General features: G+C 41.6%; 1 protein-coding gene across 1 annotated transcript in view; it reads left to right on the forward strand.

The window, feature by feature from the left end:
• The first annotated feature begins 7,770 nt into the window (after positions 1 to 7,770).
• Positions 7,771 to 18,594, forward strand: part of NAA35 (N-alpha-acetyltransferase 35, NatC auxiliary subunit) — a 92,947-nt gene continuing 82,123 nt past the window's right edge. Inside the window, exons 1-2 of the mRNA XM_055427396.2 lie at positions 7,771 to 7,906; positions 8,756 to 8,884. Coding sequence (XP_055283371.1) covers positions 7,786 to 7,906; positions 8,756 to 8,884 — 250 coding nt within the window. The 5' untranslated portion in view covers positions 7,771 to 7,785. The remainder of the gene's footprint in view (positions 7,907 to 8,755; positions 8,885 to 18,594) is intronic.

Genomic DNA, 18,594 nt, shown 5'->3' on the forward strand with positions numbered 1-18,594 from the left:
TATTAGTGTTTGTCACAATCTACACATAATACTGAATAACTCAGATGAAGTTAGTTCACGCTTTCCTAGATTTCCTATGGCCCCTGTAAAGGACAGGAAAAGGTCAGTTTTCATTCCAATCCCAAAGAAAGGCAATGCCAAAGAATGCTCAAACTACTGCAAAATTGAACTCATCTCCCATGCTGGTAAAGCAATACTCAAAATTCTCCAAGGCAGGCTTCAGCAATACATGAACTGTGAAATTCCAGATGTTCAAGCTGGTTTTAAAAAAGGCAGAAGGACCAGAGATCAAATTGCCAACATTCACTGGATCATAGAAAAAGCAAGCAAGTCAAGCCTTTGACTGTGTGGATCACAATAAACTGTAGAAAATTCTGAAAGAGATGGGAATACCAGACCACCTGACCTGCCTCTTGAGAAACCTGTATGCAGGTCAGGAAGCAACAGTTAGAACTGGACATGGAACAACAGGCTGGTTCCAAATAGGAAAAAGAGTATGTCAATGCTGTATATGATCACCCTGCTTATTTAACTTATATTCAGAGTACATCATGAGAAACGCTGGGCTGGAGGAAGCACAAAAGCTGGAATCAAGATTGCTGGGAGAAATATCAATAACCTCAGATATGCAGATGACACCACCCTTATAGCAGAAAGTGAAGAAGAACTAAAGAGCCTCTTGATGAAAGTGAAAGAGGAGAGTGAAAAAGTGGCTTAAAGCTCAACATTCAGAAACTAAGATCATGGCATCTGGTCCCATCACTTCATGGCAAATAGATGGGGAAACAGTGTCAGACTTCATTTTTGGGGGCGCTAAAATCAGTGCCGATGGTGATTGCAACCATGAAATTAAAAGACTCTTACTCCTTAGGACACTGTAAAAGCAGTGCTAAGGGGGAAGTTCATAGCAATACAGGCACACCTCAAGAAACAAGAAAAAAGTCAACTAAATAACCTAACTCTACATCTAAAGCAACTAGAAAAGGAAGAAATGAAAAACCCCAGGGTCAGTAGAAGGAAAGAAATTGTAAAAATTAGGGCAGAGATAAATGCAAAAGAAACAAAAGAGACTATAGCAAAAATCAACAAAGCCAAAAGCTGGTTCTTTGAGAAGGTAAATAAAATTGACAAACCACTAGCCAGACTTATCAAGAAACAAAGGGAGAAGAACCAAATCAATAAAATTAGAAATGAAAATGGAGAGATCACAACTGACAACACAGAAATACAAAGGATTATTAGAGAATACTATCAGGAATTATATGGCAATAAAATGAATAACCTGGAAGAAATGGACAAATTCCTAGAAAAATACAACTTTCCAAAACTGAACCAGGAAGAAATAGAAAATCTGAACAGACCCATCACAAGCACGGAAATTGAAACTGTAATCAAAAATCTCCCAGCAAACAAAAGCCCAGGTCCAGACGGCTTCACAGCTGAATTCTACCAAAAATTTAGAGAAGAGCTAACACCTATTCTACTCAAACTCTTCCAGAAAATTGCTGAGGAAGGGAAACTTCCAAACTCATTCTATGAGGCCACCATCACCCTAATCCCAAAACCTGGTAAAGACCCCACAAAAAAAGAAAACTACAGGCCAATATCACTGATGAACATAGATGCAAAAATCCTTAACAAAATTCTAGCAATCAGAATCCAACAGCATATTAAGAAGATCACACATCATGACCAAGTGGGCTTTATCCCAGGAATGCAAGGATTCTTCAATATCCGCAAATCAGTCAACGTAATACACCACATTAACAAACTGAAAAATAAAAATCATATGATTATCTCAATAGATGCAGAGAAAGCCTTCGACAAAATTCAACATCCATTTATGATAAAAACCCTCCAGAAAGTGGGAATAGAAGGGACATACCTCAACATAATAAAAGCTATATATGACAAACCCACAGCAAACATTATCCTCAATGGTGAAAAACTGAAAGCATTTCCCCTAAAGTCAGGAACAAGACAAGGGTGCCCACTCTCACCACTACTATTCAACATAGTTCTGGAAGTTTTGGCTACAGCAATCAGAGCAGAAAAAGACATAAAAGGAATACAAATTGGAAAAGAAGAAGTAAAACTTTCACTGTTCGCTGATGACATGATCCTCTACACAGAAAACCCTAGCGACTCTACCAGAAAACTACTAGAGCTAATCAATGATTACAGTAACGTTGCAGGATATAAAATCAACACACAGAAATCCCTTGCATTCCTATGCACTAATAATGAGAAAATAGAAAAAGAAATTAAGGAAACTATTCCATTCACTGTTGCAACGAAAAGAATTAAATACTTAGGAATATATCTACCTAAGGAAACAAAAGACTTGTTCATAGAAAACTATAAAACACTACTGAAAGCAATCAAAGAGGACACTAATAGATGGAGAAATATACCATGTTCATGGATTGGAAGAATAAATATTGTAGAAATGAGTATACTACCCAAAGTAATTTATACATTCAATGCAATCCCTATCAAGCTACCAAAGATATTTTTCACAGAACTAGAACAAATAATCTCACCATTTGTATGGAAATACAAAAAACCTCGAATAGCCAAAGCAATCTTGAGGAAGAAAAATGGAACTGGGGGAATTAACCTGCCGGACTTCAGGCTCTACTACAAAGCCACAGTCATCAAGACAGTATGGTACTGGCATAAAGACAGAAATATAGATCAATGGAACAAAATAGAAAGCCCAGAGATAAATCCACACATCTATGGACACCTCATCTTTGACAAAGGAGGCAAGAATATAAAATGGAGAAAAGACAGTCTCTTTAACAAGTGGTGCTGGGAAAACTGGTCAGCCACTTGTAAAAGAATGAAACTAGAACACTTCCTAACACCATACACCAAAATAAACTCAAAATGGATTAGAGAGCTAGATGTAAGACCAGAAACTATAAAACTCCTAGAGGAGAACGTAGGCAAAACACTCTCTGACATAAATCACAGCAGGATCCTCCATGACCCACCTCCCAGAATACTGGAAATAAAAGCAAAAATAAACGAATGGGACCTAATTAAAGTCAAAAGCTTCTGCACAGCAAAGGAAACTATAAGTAAGGTGAAAAGACAGCCTTCAGAATGGGAGAAAATAATAGCAAATGAAGCAACTGATAAAGGATTAATCTCCAAATTATACAAGCAGCTCCTGCAGCTCAATTCCAGAAAAATAAATGACCCAATCAAAAAATGGGCCAAAGAACTAAACAGACATTTCTCCAAAGAAGACATAAAGATGGCTAACAAACACATGAAAAAATGCTCAACATCCCTCATAATCAGAGAGATGCAAATCAAAACCACAATGAGATACCATTTCACACCAGTCAGAATGGCTGCTATCCAAAAGTCTACATGCAATAAATGCTGGAGAGGATGTGGAGAGAAAGGAACCCTCTTACACTGTTGGTGGGAATGCAAACTAGTACAGCCACTATGGAGAACAGTGTGGAGATTCCTCAAAAAATTGGAAATAGAACTGCCATATGATCCAGCAATTGCACTCCTGGGCATACACACCGAGGAAACCAGAATTGAAAGAGACACGTGTACTCCAATGTTCATTGCAGCACTGTTTATAATAGCCAGGACATGGAAGCAACCTAGATGTCCATCTGCAGACGAATGGATAAGAAAGCTTTGGTACATATACACAATGGAGTATTATTCAGCTATTAAAAAGAATACATTTGAATCAGTTCTAATGAGGTGGATGAAACTGGAGCCTATTATACAGAGTGAAGTAAGCCAGAAAGAAAAACACCAATACAGTATACTAACACATATATATGGAATTTAGAAAGATGCAAATGATAACCCTGTATACGAGACAGCAAAAGAGACACAGATGTATAGAACAGTCTTTGGGACTCTATGGGAGAGGGTGAGGGTGGGATGATTTGGGAGAATGGCATTGAAACACGTATGTTGTCATATGTGAAACGAATCACTAGTTCAGGGTCGATGCATGTTATAGGATGCTCGGGGCTGGCATGCGGGGATGACCCAGAGGGAGGATAAAGGGAGGAGGGAGGTGGGAGGGGGATTCAGGAGGGGGAACTTATGTAAACCCGGGGCAAATTCATATCAATGTATGGCAAAACCAACCAATATAATATTGTAAAATAATTTGCCTCCAATAAAAAATAAATTAACTACAAAAAAAATAAAAAATAAAAAAATAAAAGACTCTTACTCCTTGGAAGGAAAGTTATGACCAACCTAGACAGCATATTAAAAAGCAGAGACATTACTTTGTCAACAAAGGTCCGTCTAGTCAAGGCTATGGTTTTTCCAGTGGTCATGTATGGATGTGAGAGTTGGACTATAAGGAAAGCTGAGTGGTGAAAAATTGATGCTTTTAAATGGTGGTGTTGGAGAAGACTCTTGAGAGTCCTTTGGACTGCAAGGAGATCCAACCAGTCCATCCTAAAGGAGTTCAGTCCTGGGTGTTCATTGGAAGGACTGACGTTGAAGCTGAAACTCCAGTATTTTGGCCACCTGATGTGAAGAACTTACTCATTTGAAAAGACCCTGATGCTGGGGAAGATTGAAGGCAGGAGGAGAAGGGAGCGACAGAGGATGAGATGGTTAGATGGCATCACCGACTCAATGGACATGAGTTTGGGTAAACTCTGGGAGTTGGTGATGTACAGGGAGGCCTGGCGTTCTGCGGTTCATGGGGTTGCAAAGAGTCGGACACAACTGAGCGACTGAATTGAACTGTAAAGATCATCAGATGTTTTTGGAGAAACAACATAAATTTGTTTTATTGTGATTCTTTTCTCATACTCACAGTGTATTTAGTGAGTACCCATTATATGCCAACCACTGCTTTTAATGGTAGGGATACAACTTTGTTCAAAATAGGCAAAGCTCCTGCCCTTATTCTATATGAGACACAAAGATGTATTTTTTTGTTTTTAAAATCAACTTTATCGAGGCTTGATTTGCACAAAGTAAAATGCACATGTTGTAAGTGTGTACTTCAATGAGCTTTTACAAGTGAATTCAGCCATATAACCACCATCATAATCAAGACACAGAATGTTTCCAACACTTCAAATCACCTAGCCCTATTCCAATTAATCCCTCCTTGATACCCACCTCCACTTCTGGTGCTCACTGTTCTGTTTTGTCATGATAGATTACGTGTCTTTTCTAGAATTTCATATAAATGCAATCATACTGTGTTGCTCATATTCTGATATACTTTGCTCAGAATAATGTTTTACAAGATTTATATTTTTGTATGTCAAGTAGTCATCCTTGTTTGTCACTAATTCAGTTCAGTTCAGTCACTCAGTGGTGTCCGACTCTCCGCGACCCCATGAATCACAGCACGCCAGGCCTCCCTGTCCATCACCATCTCCCGGAGTACACTCAAACTCATGTCCACAGAATCGGTGACGCCATCCAGCCATCTCATTCTCCGTCGTCCCCTTCTCCTCCTGCCCCCAACCTTTCCCAGCATTAGAGTCTTTTCCAGTGAGTCAACTCGTCGCATGAGGTGGCCAAAGTATTGCAGTTTCAGCTTTAGCATCAGTCCCTCCAATGAACATCCTATTCATTATATGGATAATTACATGTCATTGTATGGGTATGCCACAATTTGTTTATCCAATCATTAGTTGATGAACATTGGCGATGCTTCCAGTTTTTGTTCATTAAAAATAAAGCTATGAAAATTAATGTACAAATTTTTGCGTGGGCATATTTTTATTACTAATTAAATACCTAGGAGTGGAATTGCTGAATCATGTAAATACATGATTCAGTTCAGTTCAGTTCAGTCGCTCAGTCCTGTCCGACTCTCCGCGACCCCATGAATCACAGCACGCCAGGCCTCCCTGTCCATCACCAACTCCCGGAGTACACTCAAACTCATGTCCACAGAGTCAGTAATGCCATCCAGCCATCTCATTCTCGGTCGTCCCCTTCTCCTCCCGCCCCCAACCTTTCCCAGCATCAGAGTCTTTTCCAGTGAGTCAACTCATCACATGAGGTGGCCAAAGTATTGCAGTTTCAGCTTTAGCATCAGTCCTTCCAATGAGCACCCAGGATTGACCTCCTTTAGAATGGACTGGTTGGATCTCCTTGCAGTCCAAGGGATTCTCAAGAGTCTTCTCCAACACCACAGTTTAAAAGCATCAATTCTTCGGCTATCAGCTTTCTTCACAGTCCAACTCTCACATCCATACATGACCACGGGAAAAACCATAGCCTTGACTAGATGGACCTTTGTTGGCAAAGTAATGTCTCTGCTTTTTAATATACTATCAAGGTTGGTCATAACTTTCCTTCCAAGGAGTAAGCGTCTTTTAATTTCATGGCTGCAATCAGCATCTGCAGTGATTTTGGAGCCCCCCCAAAAAAAAGTCTGACACTGTTTCCACCTTTTTCCATTTCCCATGAAGTGATGGGACCAGATGCCATGATCTTTGTTTTCTGAATGTTGAGCTTCAAGCCAACCTTTTCACTCTCCTCTTTCACTTTCATCAAGAGGCTTTTGAGTTCCTCTTCACTTTCTGCCATAAGGGTGGTGTCATCTGCATATCTGAGGTTATTGATATTTCTCCCAGCAATCTTGATTCCAGCTTGTGCTTCTTCCAGCCCAGTGTTCCTCATGATGTACTCTGCATATAAGTTAAATAAGCAAGATGACAATATACAGCCTTTTCCTATTTGGAGCCAGTCTGTAGTTCCATGTACAGTTCTGACTGTTGCTTCCTGACCTGCATACACGTTTCTCAAGGTGGTCTGGTATTCCCACCTCTTTCAGAATTTTCCACAGTTTATTGTGATCCACACAGTCAAAGGCTTGATTAACTTTATAGTAAAAAATGGACTGTTTACCAACAGGTAATGGTACAACATTTTGTACTATTTGGGATTCCTATCAGCAATATATGAGAGGTCCTGCTGATCCATGTTGTCAGCATTTCTATCATCTTTTAAATTTTGGCCATCTTAACAGCTGCCTGTGTGTGTGCTCAGTCTTGTCTGACTCTGCAACCCCTTGGACCGTAGGCCGCCAGGCTTCTCTGTCCATGTATTTCCCAGACAGGAATATTGGGGTATGTTGCCATTTCGTCCTCCAGGGGATCTTCCCCACCTAGGGATCCAACTCCCATCTCCTGCATTGGCAGGAGGGTATCACTGAGCCACCTGGGATTACCTCTTAATGACTATTAGTGGTAAAGTTGTGTTTTGTTTCCTACCTGTTCTAGGCACTAATGTAACCCCACTTTAAAACCGATCATTTTATTAATTTTAGGAAAACGCTAAACCAAAGGTCTTTAAGAAATAAAAACAGCTTGATTCTGTATTTTGTTTCCATTTTTCCTTCGAAATCCCCAGACTTTCTAGGAAACATAAAACCGGTGTCAATCAGCAGAGCTAGGGTCTTCATTCAAGGACCCAACCTCTAAGATCTGCGCACACTTCCATCCTTTCCTCACTCCTTCCTGTCACCTTTCTAAGAATTTCCCAGGTAGCCGTGCGGGGCGAGGAGGGGCGGGCTCTGGGGCCCCAGGCTCCGCCCCTTGCTTGGACCCACCCATTACCCAGGATGCGGCCGCAGGGTGGAGAAGGAATGTAGCTTCCGGTCTCGCTATCTGCTCTAATCCCGCGAGAGGAGCAGATGGCCGCCAACGGCCGAATGTTGGCGGTGGCGAGGAAGGGGGTGTGGCCGAGGAGCGCGAAGTCCTCAGGCGTGAGGGAGAGGAGGCGGGGTCGCGCGCACCAGGCGTGCGCATGCGCGCACGAGGCCGGTCGGGCAGGGCGGACAGGGGAGGGGGCGCCGGCGGCGGCCGAGGAGGTGTCGTTATTTCCGCGGTCTGGACGGTGCGTGGCGGCGCGGGTGGCCACGAGAGAAGTAGGTAGGGACGCGGTGCGGAGCCATTGAGACTTCCTTCCTCCCGTGCCTTAGAGCCACAGCCCCCCGCGCGTGTGGCGGACCCTGGGGAGGCCAGGTCACCCTGCGGCCCCGGCCCTCCCGCCGCGCTTCAGGTAGGAGCTGCGGGCTTACTCGTGCCTGCTCCCCGCCGAGGCCCTGCCTTTAGCGGTGTTACCGGGGCGACGACCTGGTACCGGGCGTGCCGGTCCTCGCGCGCGACGACAGCCCTGTCCTTGCTTCCGTGCCCGTGAAGCCGGGGCCCGGCCGGGCTGACCCGTTTGGGGCGGGTCCCCTCTTCAGGTGCTCCCCCGCCCTGGGCCGGCGGTTCGCTCCCGCACGCAGTGCCCCCACCCCCACCCTCCGGACAAGCTGTGCGGGGGTCCGGCCGGGTCGGGAGACGTTCTCCCTGTGAGGTCCGGGCAGGTGAAGGACCGTCTTGGCTTGAGTAGTTGGTGCATGGGGTCTTGGACTTTGAGAGGGGACCTTGAAGAGTGCCTTGGTTATTTGTGGCCAGTGTTAAAAGTTGGAAGCTCTGGAGGTGGTTCTTTTTGGGCCGCTGGTGGGATGGTTTGTGATTTTACTTCTCAAATAGGCACACTGATTATGAGTCCTGGTAGATGATGGGCTATTTATTATTAAATGAATAGCAGCAGTGTTAACGTGAGATTTAATTGCATTAGGTAGTTTTTCACAGAGCTGTCCTCAAACTCAGATCTCTGCTTCAACAGTTTAGTAAGAGTTTCATCCAATTCTTAAACACACATACTTTGCAAATACTCTTGCCCTGAAAGCTGCATCCTCTCTCTTACGATAATACTAATTTTATAGGCGTAATGGTTATGAAAGCTTCTGTAGAAGATGATGATCCAGGATGGGAGCTTGGTATACCAGAAAAGATGGAAAAAAGCAATACAAACTGGGTGGACATAACCCAAGATTTTGAAGAAGCTTGTCGAGGTGAGTTTGAATTAGAAGTTCAAAATTTGGGAAAGGGTATAATAAAAATGAAACTGCAATACTTTGGCCACCTCATGCGACGAGTTGACTCACTGGAAAAGACTCTGATGCTGGGAAAGGTTGGGGGCGGGAGGAGAAGGGGACGACCGAGAATGAGATGGCTGGATGGTATCACCGACTCTCTGGACATGAGTTTGAGTGAACTCAGGGAGTTGGTGATGGATAGGGAGGCCTGGCGTGCTGTGATTCATGGGGTCACGGAGAGTCGGACACGACAGAGCGACTGAACTGAACTGATAATAAAAATGTGGATTGTGATCTTTAAACTATCTCAGTAAATGGAAAAAAACAATCAACATGTAAGTGTGGTTTATTGAGTTACTACACTTACTCATTCTCTGTCCTCTGATTTTAACTTTCATTTAAAACCAGTTTTTATAGATATCACATTAAATACAGATGTTGAGGCAGTTTCTTCTGTTAAAATTTTCTAACTTTAACAGGTTAGAGTGCACATAGCAATAATTTCAAATTGGAAATACAAATTCTTTTGCCCTAAAGACGGGAGTATTGTTGTATATTTGAGATTTGAAAATAATTGGATCATGTCATTCCCTGCTTGAGATCCTCCAGTGGCTTCCTGTTGCATGTAGAATAAAATTCACACTTCTTCCCTACGGCCTATATGATCTAGTGCCTGCCTCAGACTTTTTGTACCACTGCTCCACTAGGCTCATTGTATTTAGTCATGAGGTCCTTATCTCATTAAATACACCAAGCTTGTGTCTGCAGGTCTTCAGGTAGCTGGCTCCTTCCTGACCACTTAAATGTTACCATTCCTGTGAGCTCTCAAAACAGCCAACCTAAGCAGATTTATCCCCTCATTCTCTTCTTTCTGTCCAACTCCACCCCAGTTGAATCCCAGTTTATTTTCTTTGTAGTACTTATCTACTGTGCTGCTGTTGCAGCTGAGTCACTTCAGTCGTGTCCGACTCTGTGTGACCCCATAGACGGCAGCCCACCAGGCTCCCCCTTCCCTGGGATTCTCCAGGCAAGAACACTGGAGTGGGTTGCTATTTCCTTCTCCAATGTGTGAAAGTGAAAAGTGAAAGTGAAGTTGCTCAGTCGTGTCTGACCCTTAGTGACCCCAGGGACTGCAGCCTACCAGGCTCCTCCATCCATGGGATTTCTAGGCAAGAGTACTGGAGTGGCTTGCCATTGCCTTCTCCGTATCTACTGTAAGAAACCATCATTTTCAATTATTGTTTACTGTTAGCCTCACCCACTAAAATAATAAGGTCTGTGAGTGCAGAAATTATCCTAGTACACAGAACAGTGCCTGGCACTTAGTAAGGTCAATAAATGCTTGTGTATAAATGACTGGAGAGGAAAGACCCTTGGAGAGGGAGAGAAGGAAGAAAAAACAAATAGTAGAGGGCTTGAACTTTAAGAGAGGATGGGATCAAGAACATTGTAGAGAAATTAACCTCAGGAAAAGAATGAATGATAAGATGGTGAAGATAACAGGTGTGTTTCTGAGTAGGTGGGGAGGAATGGTGGAGGGATTCACACATGATGACTTCTATTTTCTTAGTGAACAGAGGGTTGGGCTTTTAGTTTAGCATGGTGCTCTTAACAAGAGAAGTAAAGACTTGGAACTGCAGATGAAAGGGAGCCAGCTGAGTATAATCACAGGGATAAATCATGTGCTTACTCTTCAACTGTTTTGAAATACATGTCCAGTTAAAGTACACCTAAGTGAGGTAGTGGAAAAAACATTAGACTGAGAGTTGGGTGACTGCCCATATATGTTTGTCCAAGGGAGAGAGAAATGTGAATTACAATGTAGCTTTTGTGTTCAGTGTTCTTCGACTAGTAAGTGGATCATACCTATAATCTTACGCTGATTTTAAGTGATGTGTATTAGAGGACTATCATTAAGAACCTAAATGAGAAAGGTTTTATGAAGTAAATATGGCTTGAGTTACTTCCCTGGTGGCTCAGACAGTAAAGCGTCTGCCTGCAATGCGGGAGACCCGGGTTCAATCCCTGGGTTGGGAAGATTCCCTGGAGAAAGAAATGGCAACCCACTCTAGTACTCTTGCCTGGAAAATTCCACGGACTGAGGAGCCTGGTAGGCTATAGTCCATGGGGTCGCAAAGAGCTGGACACAACTGAGTGACTTCACTTTCACATGGCCTGAGTTGGGCTGTGCAGGATTGGTCAAGATTCTGTTAAGTGAATGTGAGGAAATTATTCTAAACTGAGATTTTTATGTGTAAGGAACAGTGAATAACTCTGCTTCTTCTGGGAAGGAACCTTGAGTAGGACATGTGGTTTAATACCTCCTTCAGTGTCGATTGAGAGAGGGTGGCATTTTATTTTGTTGCCAGCATTAAACTGTCTTATTAATTCCCCCATAATTAGCCCTTGTGCTGTCTCACTCAGGTGGCTTAAATGAGAGGTATACTTCTTGAAGCTAAAAAGTTGACATAGAATTAAATTTTAGTATGATTTTAGGACTAAAGGCTGTTAGCAGTCTTGAGTCCATGGTATTAATAATTTAACCACTGTTGCAGTGGTTTCTCTTTGGTAACAGTGTGATGGCATTTGGCTAGACTTTTGTGATTCGGGGGGTGGCGGGGAGTACTATAAAATACCCTGTCTACGATGACAGCATTTTTCACGCACATTTCTACTTACTCTTTTAGTGGCTCTTTAAAATTCTCAAATTCTAACTTTATTTCTTTTATTTCCTGTTGGTCAAATGGCACACATTCCTACCACATTTCCTATAATTGACACTGAGTCTTTTTTTTCTTTTCCAAAGTATTTTGAATGTATAATGCCATCAGTATTATTTTATGTAGTATATGTAATATATCATTTGTCTAAATAACACCTCTAAGGTGGGAAATCTTGCCTAATTCAAACCGTCTCATTTTGTTACCTGTAAAGCCTTTGCTTTTTATTTCCATTGTTGTCTATATTTAGGCACTTTCTGAATTACAAAGTAACAACTTAGAAATTTCACTTAAACATAAATATCATAAAAAATACACTGCTGCTGCAGCTTCTGACTCCCAGATTCCTTTCCACACTCATTCTGGAGAGCCAGCAACCTCTCCTGGGATGATGACACCGTCAGTGTCTAGAGCTCAGAGGTAATCCAGAGTCAGCTATCATCACTTTCATTCTTTTTAAACTCTAGTTTAGGAGGATATAGGCCCATCCTCTCACTTATTTTCTTTTCTCTTTGATGGCTTAGTTCCTTCTTCATCAATCTTTATAACAGATTTCGCTGTTTAGGTTGGCTTCCCTAGTGCCTCAGATGTTAAAGAATTTGCCTGCTATGCAGGAGACCTGCGTTTGATCTCTGGGTTGGGAAGATCCCCTTGAGAAGTTAATGGCAACATACTGCTGTATTTTTGCCTGGAGAATTCCATGATGGGGAGCCTGGTGGGCTCCAGTGAATGGGGTCGTGAAGAGTTGGACACAGCTGAACAACGTAACACTTCTACTTTCATCACTGTTTAGGACTTCCCTTATTCATCTAGTTTCTTTAGGTCTTGCTTAGTACTTTCAGAAAACTTTTGTTGTTTTCTGTTTCCTCATTTAAAATGTAGGATGCTTTGGATAGGAGGGGAAGGAGGGGAGTTTGGGGGAGAAAGGATACGTGTATATTTATGGCTGAGTCCCTTCGCTGTTCACCTGAAACTATCACGACGTTGTAAATTGTCTATACCCCAATACAAAATGTTAAAAGAAAAAATCTAGGGTGCTTAAGCCTCTTACTTCTCTTTCTTTCTGTTCTGTCTTCTCTTACCCAGAACAATATGTTTGTTTTTAAGAATAAATGATATTCTAAGTCCATGTTTCTTCATATCAGAGACTGTCTGGATCTTGTACTTAAAAGTTTAAGAACCTGTGTAATATGTGAGTGATTGCCTGGAACCAGCAGAATTATGAACACAAGCACTGGTACTGTAGCAATACTTGATTATGTTATTGTCTGTTCAGTTTGGAATTTGTTTCTGTAATCTTTTAAACAATCACAGCAAACTGTGGAAAATTCTGAAAGAGATGGGAATACCAGCCCACCTTACCTGCCTCCAGAGAAACCTGTGTACAGGTCAAGAAGCAACAGTTAGAACTGGACATGGATCACACACCAACAGTCTGGTTCAAAATTGGGAAGGGAGACATCAAGGCTATATGTTGTCACCTTGCTTATTTAACTTACATGCAGATTACATCGTGCAAGATATCGGACTGGATGAAGCATAAAGTGGAATCAAGATTGCAAGGAGAAATAGCCTCAGATATGCAGAAATAGCCTCAGATATGCAGATGACACCACCCTTATGGCCGAAAGTGAAGAAGAACTAATGAGCCTCTTAATGAAAGTTAAAGAGGAGAGTGATAAAAGTTGGCTTAAAACTCAACATTGAAAAAATCTAAGGTCATAGAATCTGGTCCATCACTTCGTGGCAAATAGATGGCGAAACAGTGGAAACAGTGCAGATGGTCACTGCAGCCATGAAATTAAAAGATGCTTACTCCTTGGAAGAAAAGCTATAACCAACCTACACAGCATATTAAAAAGCAGAGACATTACTTTGCCAACAAAGGTCCGTGTAGTCAAAGCTGTGGTTTTTCTAGTAGTCATGTATGGATGTGAGAGTTTAACCATAAAGAAAGCTGAGTGCCAAAGAATTGATGCTTTTGAACTGTTGTGTTGGGGAAGACTTCTGAGAGTTCCCTGGACTGCAAGGAGATCCAACCAGTCAATCCTAAAAGAAATCAGTCGTGAATATTCGTTGAAAGGACTGATGCTGAAGCTGAAGCTCCAATACTTTGGCCAGCTGATGCGAAGAACTGACTTATTGGAAAAGACCCTCATGCTGGAAAAGGTAGAAGGTAAGAGAAGAAGAGAAGGACAGGATGAGATGGTTGGATGGCATCACCAACTTGGATATGAGTTTGAGCAAGCTCCAGGAGTTGGTGATGGATAGGGAAGCCTGGTGTGCTGCAGTCCATGGGGTTGCAAAGAGTCAGACACGACTGAGTGACTGAACTGAACTGATTATTTTAGAAATATTGTCATTGAATTGATTAGATAACATTTAACAATTATAAAAGTATAGATTTTTGATAAAACTTTAACGGACTTTCACTCCACCCCCTCAATTCATGAATCCTAGTTTCAGAATCATTATTCTATGTGTTTGCTGCTTGTTGCAGCCATTTTATTCTAGGAGGAAAAAGTTGAAATTCTCCCAGTGAAAGATCACAGGAGCCTATAAAATATCTCTAAAGTGATTTTGGTTTGGGAAATGAAAATTATGTTTTCTGTGTTCCATACTATTAAGAATGTGTTTAGTGGTGGAGCATGGGTGGGGTAAGCAGCACTGGTAATTGTGGAGCGCTCTTGTTCTCCACCAGCGGTGATTTTTGCCCTGGAGGGAACATTTGCCAACATCTTGAGACTTGTTTGGTTAGTCACATGACCCACTCCAGTGTTCTTGCCTGGAAAATTCCATGGACAGAGGAACCTGGCGGGTTGCAATCCATGGGGTCACACAGCGTTGGGTATGACTGAGCAAGCATAGCACATCTCAACTAGTGCGTTCACATTAAGGGTGCAGCTAATCATGTGATGCACAGAATAGCCACCACAGAAAAGTAATTTTTCTGCCCAAAATACCAGTAGTGCTGCTTAGTTCACTCTGTTTAGATTACTTTCAAGAATGTTCAGCTATTATTTAATCTCTTTGACCTTGGATTTTTTTAAGGAAAGGAGCATATGGATGTCATAAGACTAACAGCTAGCATTAAATAGCATGCAGTAGAAAGGAATGGGAGCTTTGTTGCATTTTAAAGGCTCTTTTTACTAGATTTCCCTGTTTATCTTGTATTGTGTATCCTGCCTTATGTTAGGAGCTTTGGTCAATAGAAAAGCTATCCTCAGAAGTCACCACTTTCCCCCTATTAACTGGTTATTTTAGTAATCATAATCCTAGATAGCATGCTTTTATTGCTATTTCTTGATACCCCCATTCCCTTTTGGGCATTGTCTGTGGACTTCCCCCCTGCCCCATGTAGTTATAGCTATGGAAATATTCATAGCTGAGTCAAAAAGTAAAATTGTTGCTTTTCCCTTCGTACCCAATTCTGTTTTATGCAAAAAGTGTTTGCTCAAAAGATATGTACTTTCATTAATTGTACTTTACGCTCTTCATCAGTTGTCTGAATCATCTAACACATTCAGACATCCTATAGTTTTTATTCACCATAAAGAAATTTCTTCTCAAGCCTCCTACTTCTCTCCATTCTGGATTTCTTGCCTTTTATACCTGGTATAATCCTGAGACCTTGCTTAATCATCAGCCTGGGGTTTGTTACTTTTCTCCCTGGTTTTGATCAGACACCTTTGTTATCTTCCTGAGTAACTCAAGTGTGTGAGAGATACAGTTTTTTTGAGGCTCTGAATGACTGAAATGTCTTTGTTCTCTCCTTCCACTTTATTGATAATATATCTGGGAGTGTGTGAGAATTTTGAGGGCATTGCTCAAATGTCTGATATTTTGATTACTGAACTTTCATATGTAACCTTTTAGAATCTTCTTTTTGTTCCTCACGTCCAGAGCTTTCACAGTGGTGTGCTTTGTTTGATGATGCTTGGGCGCTTTCACTCTAATTTTTGAGTTCTGGGTAATTTTCTTGAATTACTCTTTCTTGTTTTTTCCATATTCACTTTATGGAGTACTTGCTTTTTTGCAGGCAAATACTCTACACTGAGCTATAACCCCTAGTGTTTACTTTTTGGATATTGGAAGGTCTGTTTTTTTAATCCTTTGTTGCCTGTTTTCCATTTCTTTGTATTTTTCCTCAATGCTGTGAACGAAATGTTTGTGTGCCCCACAAATCATGTGTTGAAACCTAATGCCCACACACACTGTGGTAGTATTAAGAAGTGGAGCCTTTGGGAGGTGCTTAGGTCATCAAAGTGGAACCCACATGATTGGGATTAATACTCCTGTGAAAGAGACCCCACAGAGCCTTCCTGGTCCCTTCCACCATGTGTTCAGTTCAGTTCAGTTACTCAGTCATGTCTGACTCTTTGCGAACCCATAGACTGCAGCATGCCAGGCCTCCCTGTCCATCACCAACTCCCAGAGTTTACTCAGGCTCATGTCCATTGAGTCGGTGGTGCCATCAAGCCATCTCACCCTCTGTTGTCCCCTTCTCCCACCTTCAGTCTTTCCCAGCATCAGGGTCTTTTCCAATGAGTCAGTTCTTCACATCAAGTGGCCCAAGTATTGGAGTTTCAGCTTCATCCTTCCAATGAACATTCAGGACTGATTTCCTTTAGGATGGACTGGTTGGATCTCCTTCCTGTCCAAGGGACTCTCAAGAGTCTTCTCCAACACGACAGTTCAAAAGCATCAATTCTTTGGCACTCAGCTTTCTTTATAGTCCAACTCTCACATCCATATATGACTACTGGAAAAATCATAGCTTTGAGCAGATGGACCTTTGTTGGCAAAGTAATGTCTCTACTTTTTAATATGCTGTCTAGGTTAGTCATAACTTTTCTTCCAAGGAACCAAGCGTCTTTTAATTTCATGGCTGCAGTCACCATCTGCAGTGATTTTGGAGCCCCCCAAAATAAAGTCAGCCACTGTTTCCACTGTTTCCCCATCTGTTTACCATGAAGTGATGGGACCGGATGCCATGATCTTAGTTTTCTGAATGCTGAGCTTTAAGCCAACTTTTTCACTCTCTTCTTTTACTTTCATCAAGAGGCTCTTTAGTTCTTCGCTTTCTGCCATAGGGTGGTGTCATCTGCATATCTGAGGTTATTGATATTTCTCCCGGCAATCTTGATTCCAGCTTGTGCTTCATCCAGCCCAGTGTTTCTCATGATGTACACGGCATATAAGTTAAATAACCACGGTGATAGTATACAGCCTTGACATACTCCTTTCCGTATTTGGAACCAGTCTTGTTCCATGTTCAGTTCTAACTGTTGCTTCCTGACCTGCATACAGATTTCTCAAGAGGCAGGTCAGGTGGTCTGATATTCCCATCTCTTAAGAATTTTCCACAGTTTGTTCTGATCCACATAGTTAAAGGCTTTGGCATAGTCAATAAAGCAATAGGTGTTTTTCTGGAACTCTTGTTTTTCGATGATCCAGTGGGTTCCTCTTCCTTTTCTCAATCCAGCTTGAACATCTGGAAGTTCACTGTTCATGTACTGTTGAAGCCTGGCTTGGAGAATTTTAAGCATTACTTTACTAGCGTGTGAGATGAGTGCAATTGTGCAGTAGTTTGAGCATTCTTTGGCATTGCCTTTCTTTGGGATTAGAATAAAAACTGACCTTTTCCAGTCCTGTGGCCACTGCTGAGTTTTCCAAATTTGCTGGCATACTGAGTACAGCACTTTCACAGCATCATCTTTCAGTATCTGAAATAGCTCAGTTGGAATTCCATCACCTCCACTAGCTTTGTTCGTAGTGATGCTTTCTAAGGCCCACTTGACTTCACATTCCAGGATGTCTGGCTCTAGGTGAGTAATCATACCAATGTGATTATCTGGGTCATGAAGATCTTTTTTGTACAGTTCTTCTGTGTATTCTTGCCACCTCTTCTTAATATCTTCTGCTTCTGTTAGGTCCATACCATTTCTGTCCTTTATTGTGCCCATCTTTGCATGAAATGTTCCCTTGGTATCTCTCATTTTCTTGAAGAGACCTCTAGTCTTCCCATTCTATTGTTTTCCTCTATTTCTTTGCATTGATCCCTGAAGAAGGCTTTCTTATCTCTCCTTGTTTTTCTTTGGAACTCTGCATTCAAATGGTTATATCTTTCCTGTTCTCCTTTGCCTTTGCTTCTCCACCATGTGAGGTTAAAAAGAAGGCCATCTAGGAAGTGAGTCCTTACCAGACACTGAGTCTGCTAGTTCCCTGATTTTGAACTTCCCAGGGTCGAGAACTGTGAGAAATAAAATTTGTTGTTCATAGGTCACCCAATATATGGTATTTTGGTTATAGCAGCTGAATGGAGTTAAAAGACTTTGAATTTAATTTTTTTTTCTGCTGTAATGTTTTTAATTTCTACTGTTTTTTTTTCCCCCCTTCTGAATATCTCTCTCTTTCTTTTTTTGGATATCTCTTTTTAAATAAAAGTAAAATGTCCTGGTTTTGTTTCAGGGTTTCACTATTTTATCTCTAAGAATAATAATAGTTCTTTTGAAATTTTGTTTCCCTACGTAGTGTCTTTCCTCCAACTTGCATTTTTAAGTTTGTTTTCTTTGGTTTCTGTGTTAGAGGATTACTTCCGTTATCTGAGAATCCTTTGTTGCCTAAGGGACCAAAAAGCCGACTTGAATTTTTGAGCAGGACTCTTCTTCTGTGCATGTAAGTGTCAGGTGATCTGACTTGGTTTTTGTGTTGGAGAATCCTTGGTGTCAGTTATTTAGCTCCTTCTTCTTGGAAGGATTATATTCTGTAGATAAAATTCATTTGCTTGAGGTTGGAGATTTGACTGAATGTGAAATAGACGACGAGGTCTGGAATTGTCATGTGTTCACTTAATGCCCCTTCTTTCCAGTACTGAACCCTAGCCTTCAGATAACCTGTCCTGGAGATTTTTTGCTTTGCCCCTTTCAAAGAAAGTCTTCAGCATTACCCAAGGTGAGGGGAGAG

The sequence above is a fragment of the Moschus berezovskii genome, chromosome 7, assembly GCF_049115385.1.
Source record: "Moschus berezovskii isolate FMDL1 chromosome 7, NW_MosBer_1.0, whole genome shotgun sequence".
NCBI classification, from domain to species: domain Eukaryota; kingdom Metazoa; phylum Chordata; class Mammalia; order Artiodactyla; family Moschidae; genus Moschus; species Moschus berezovskii.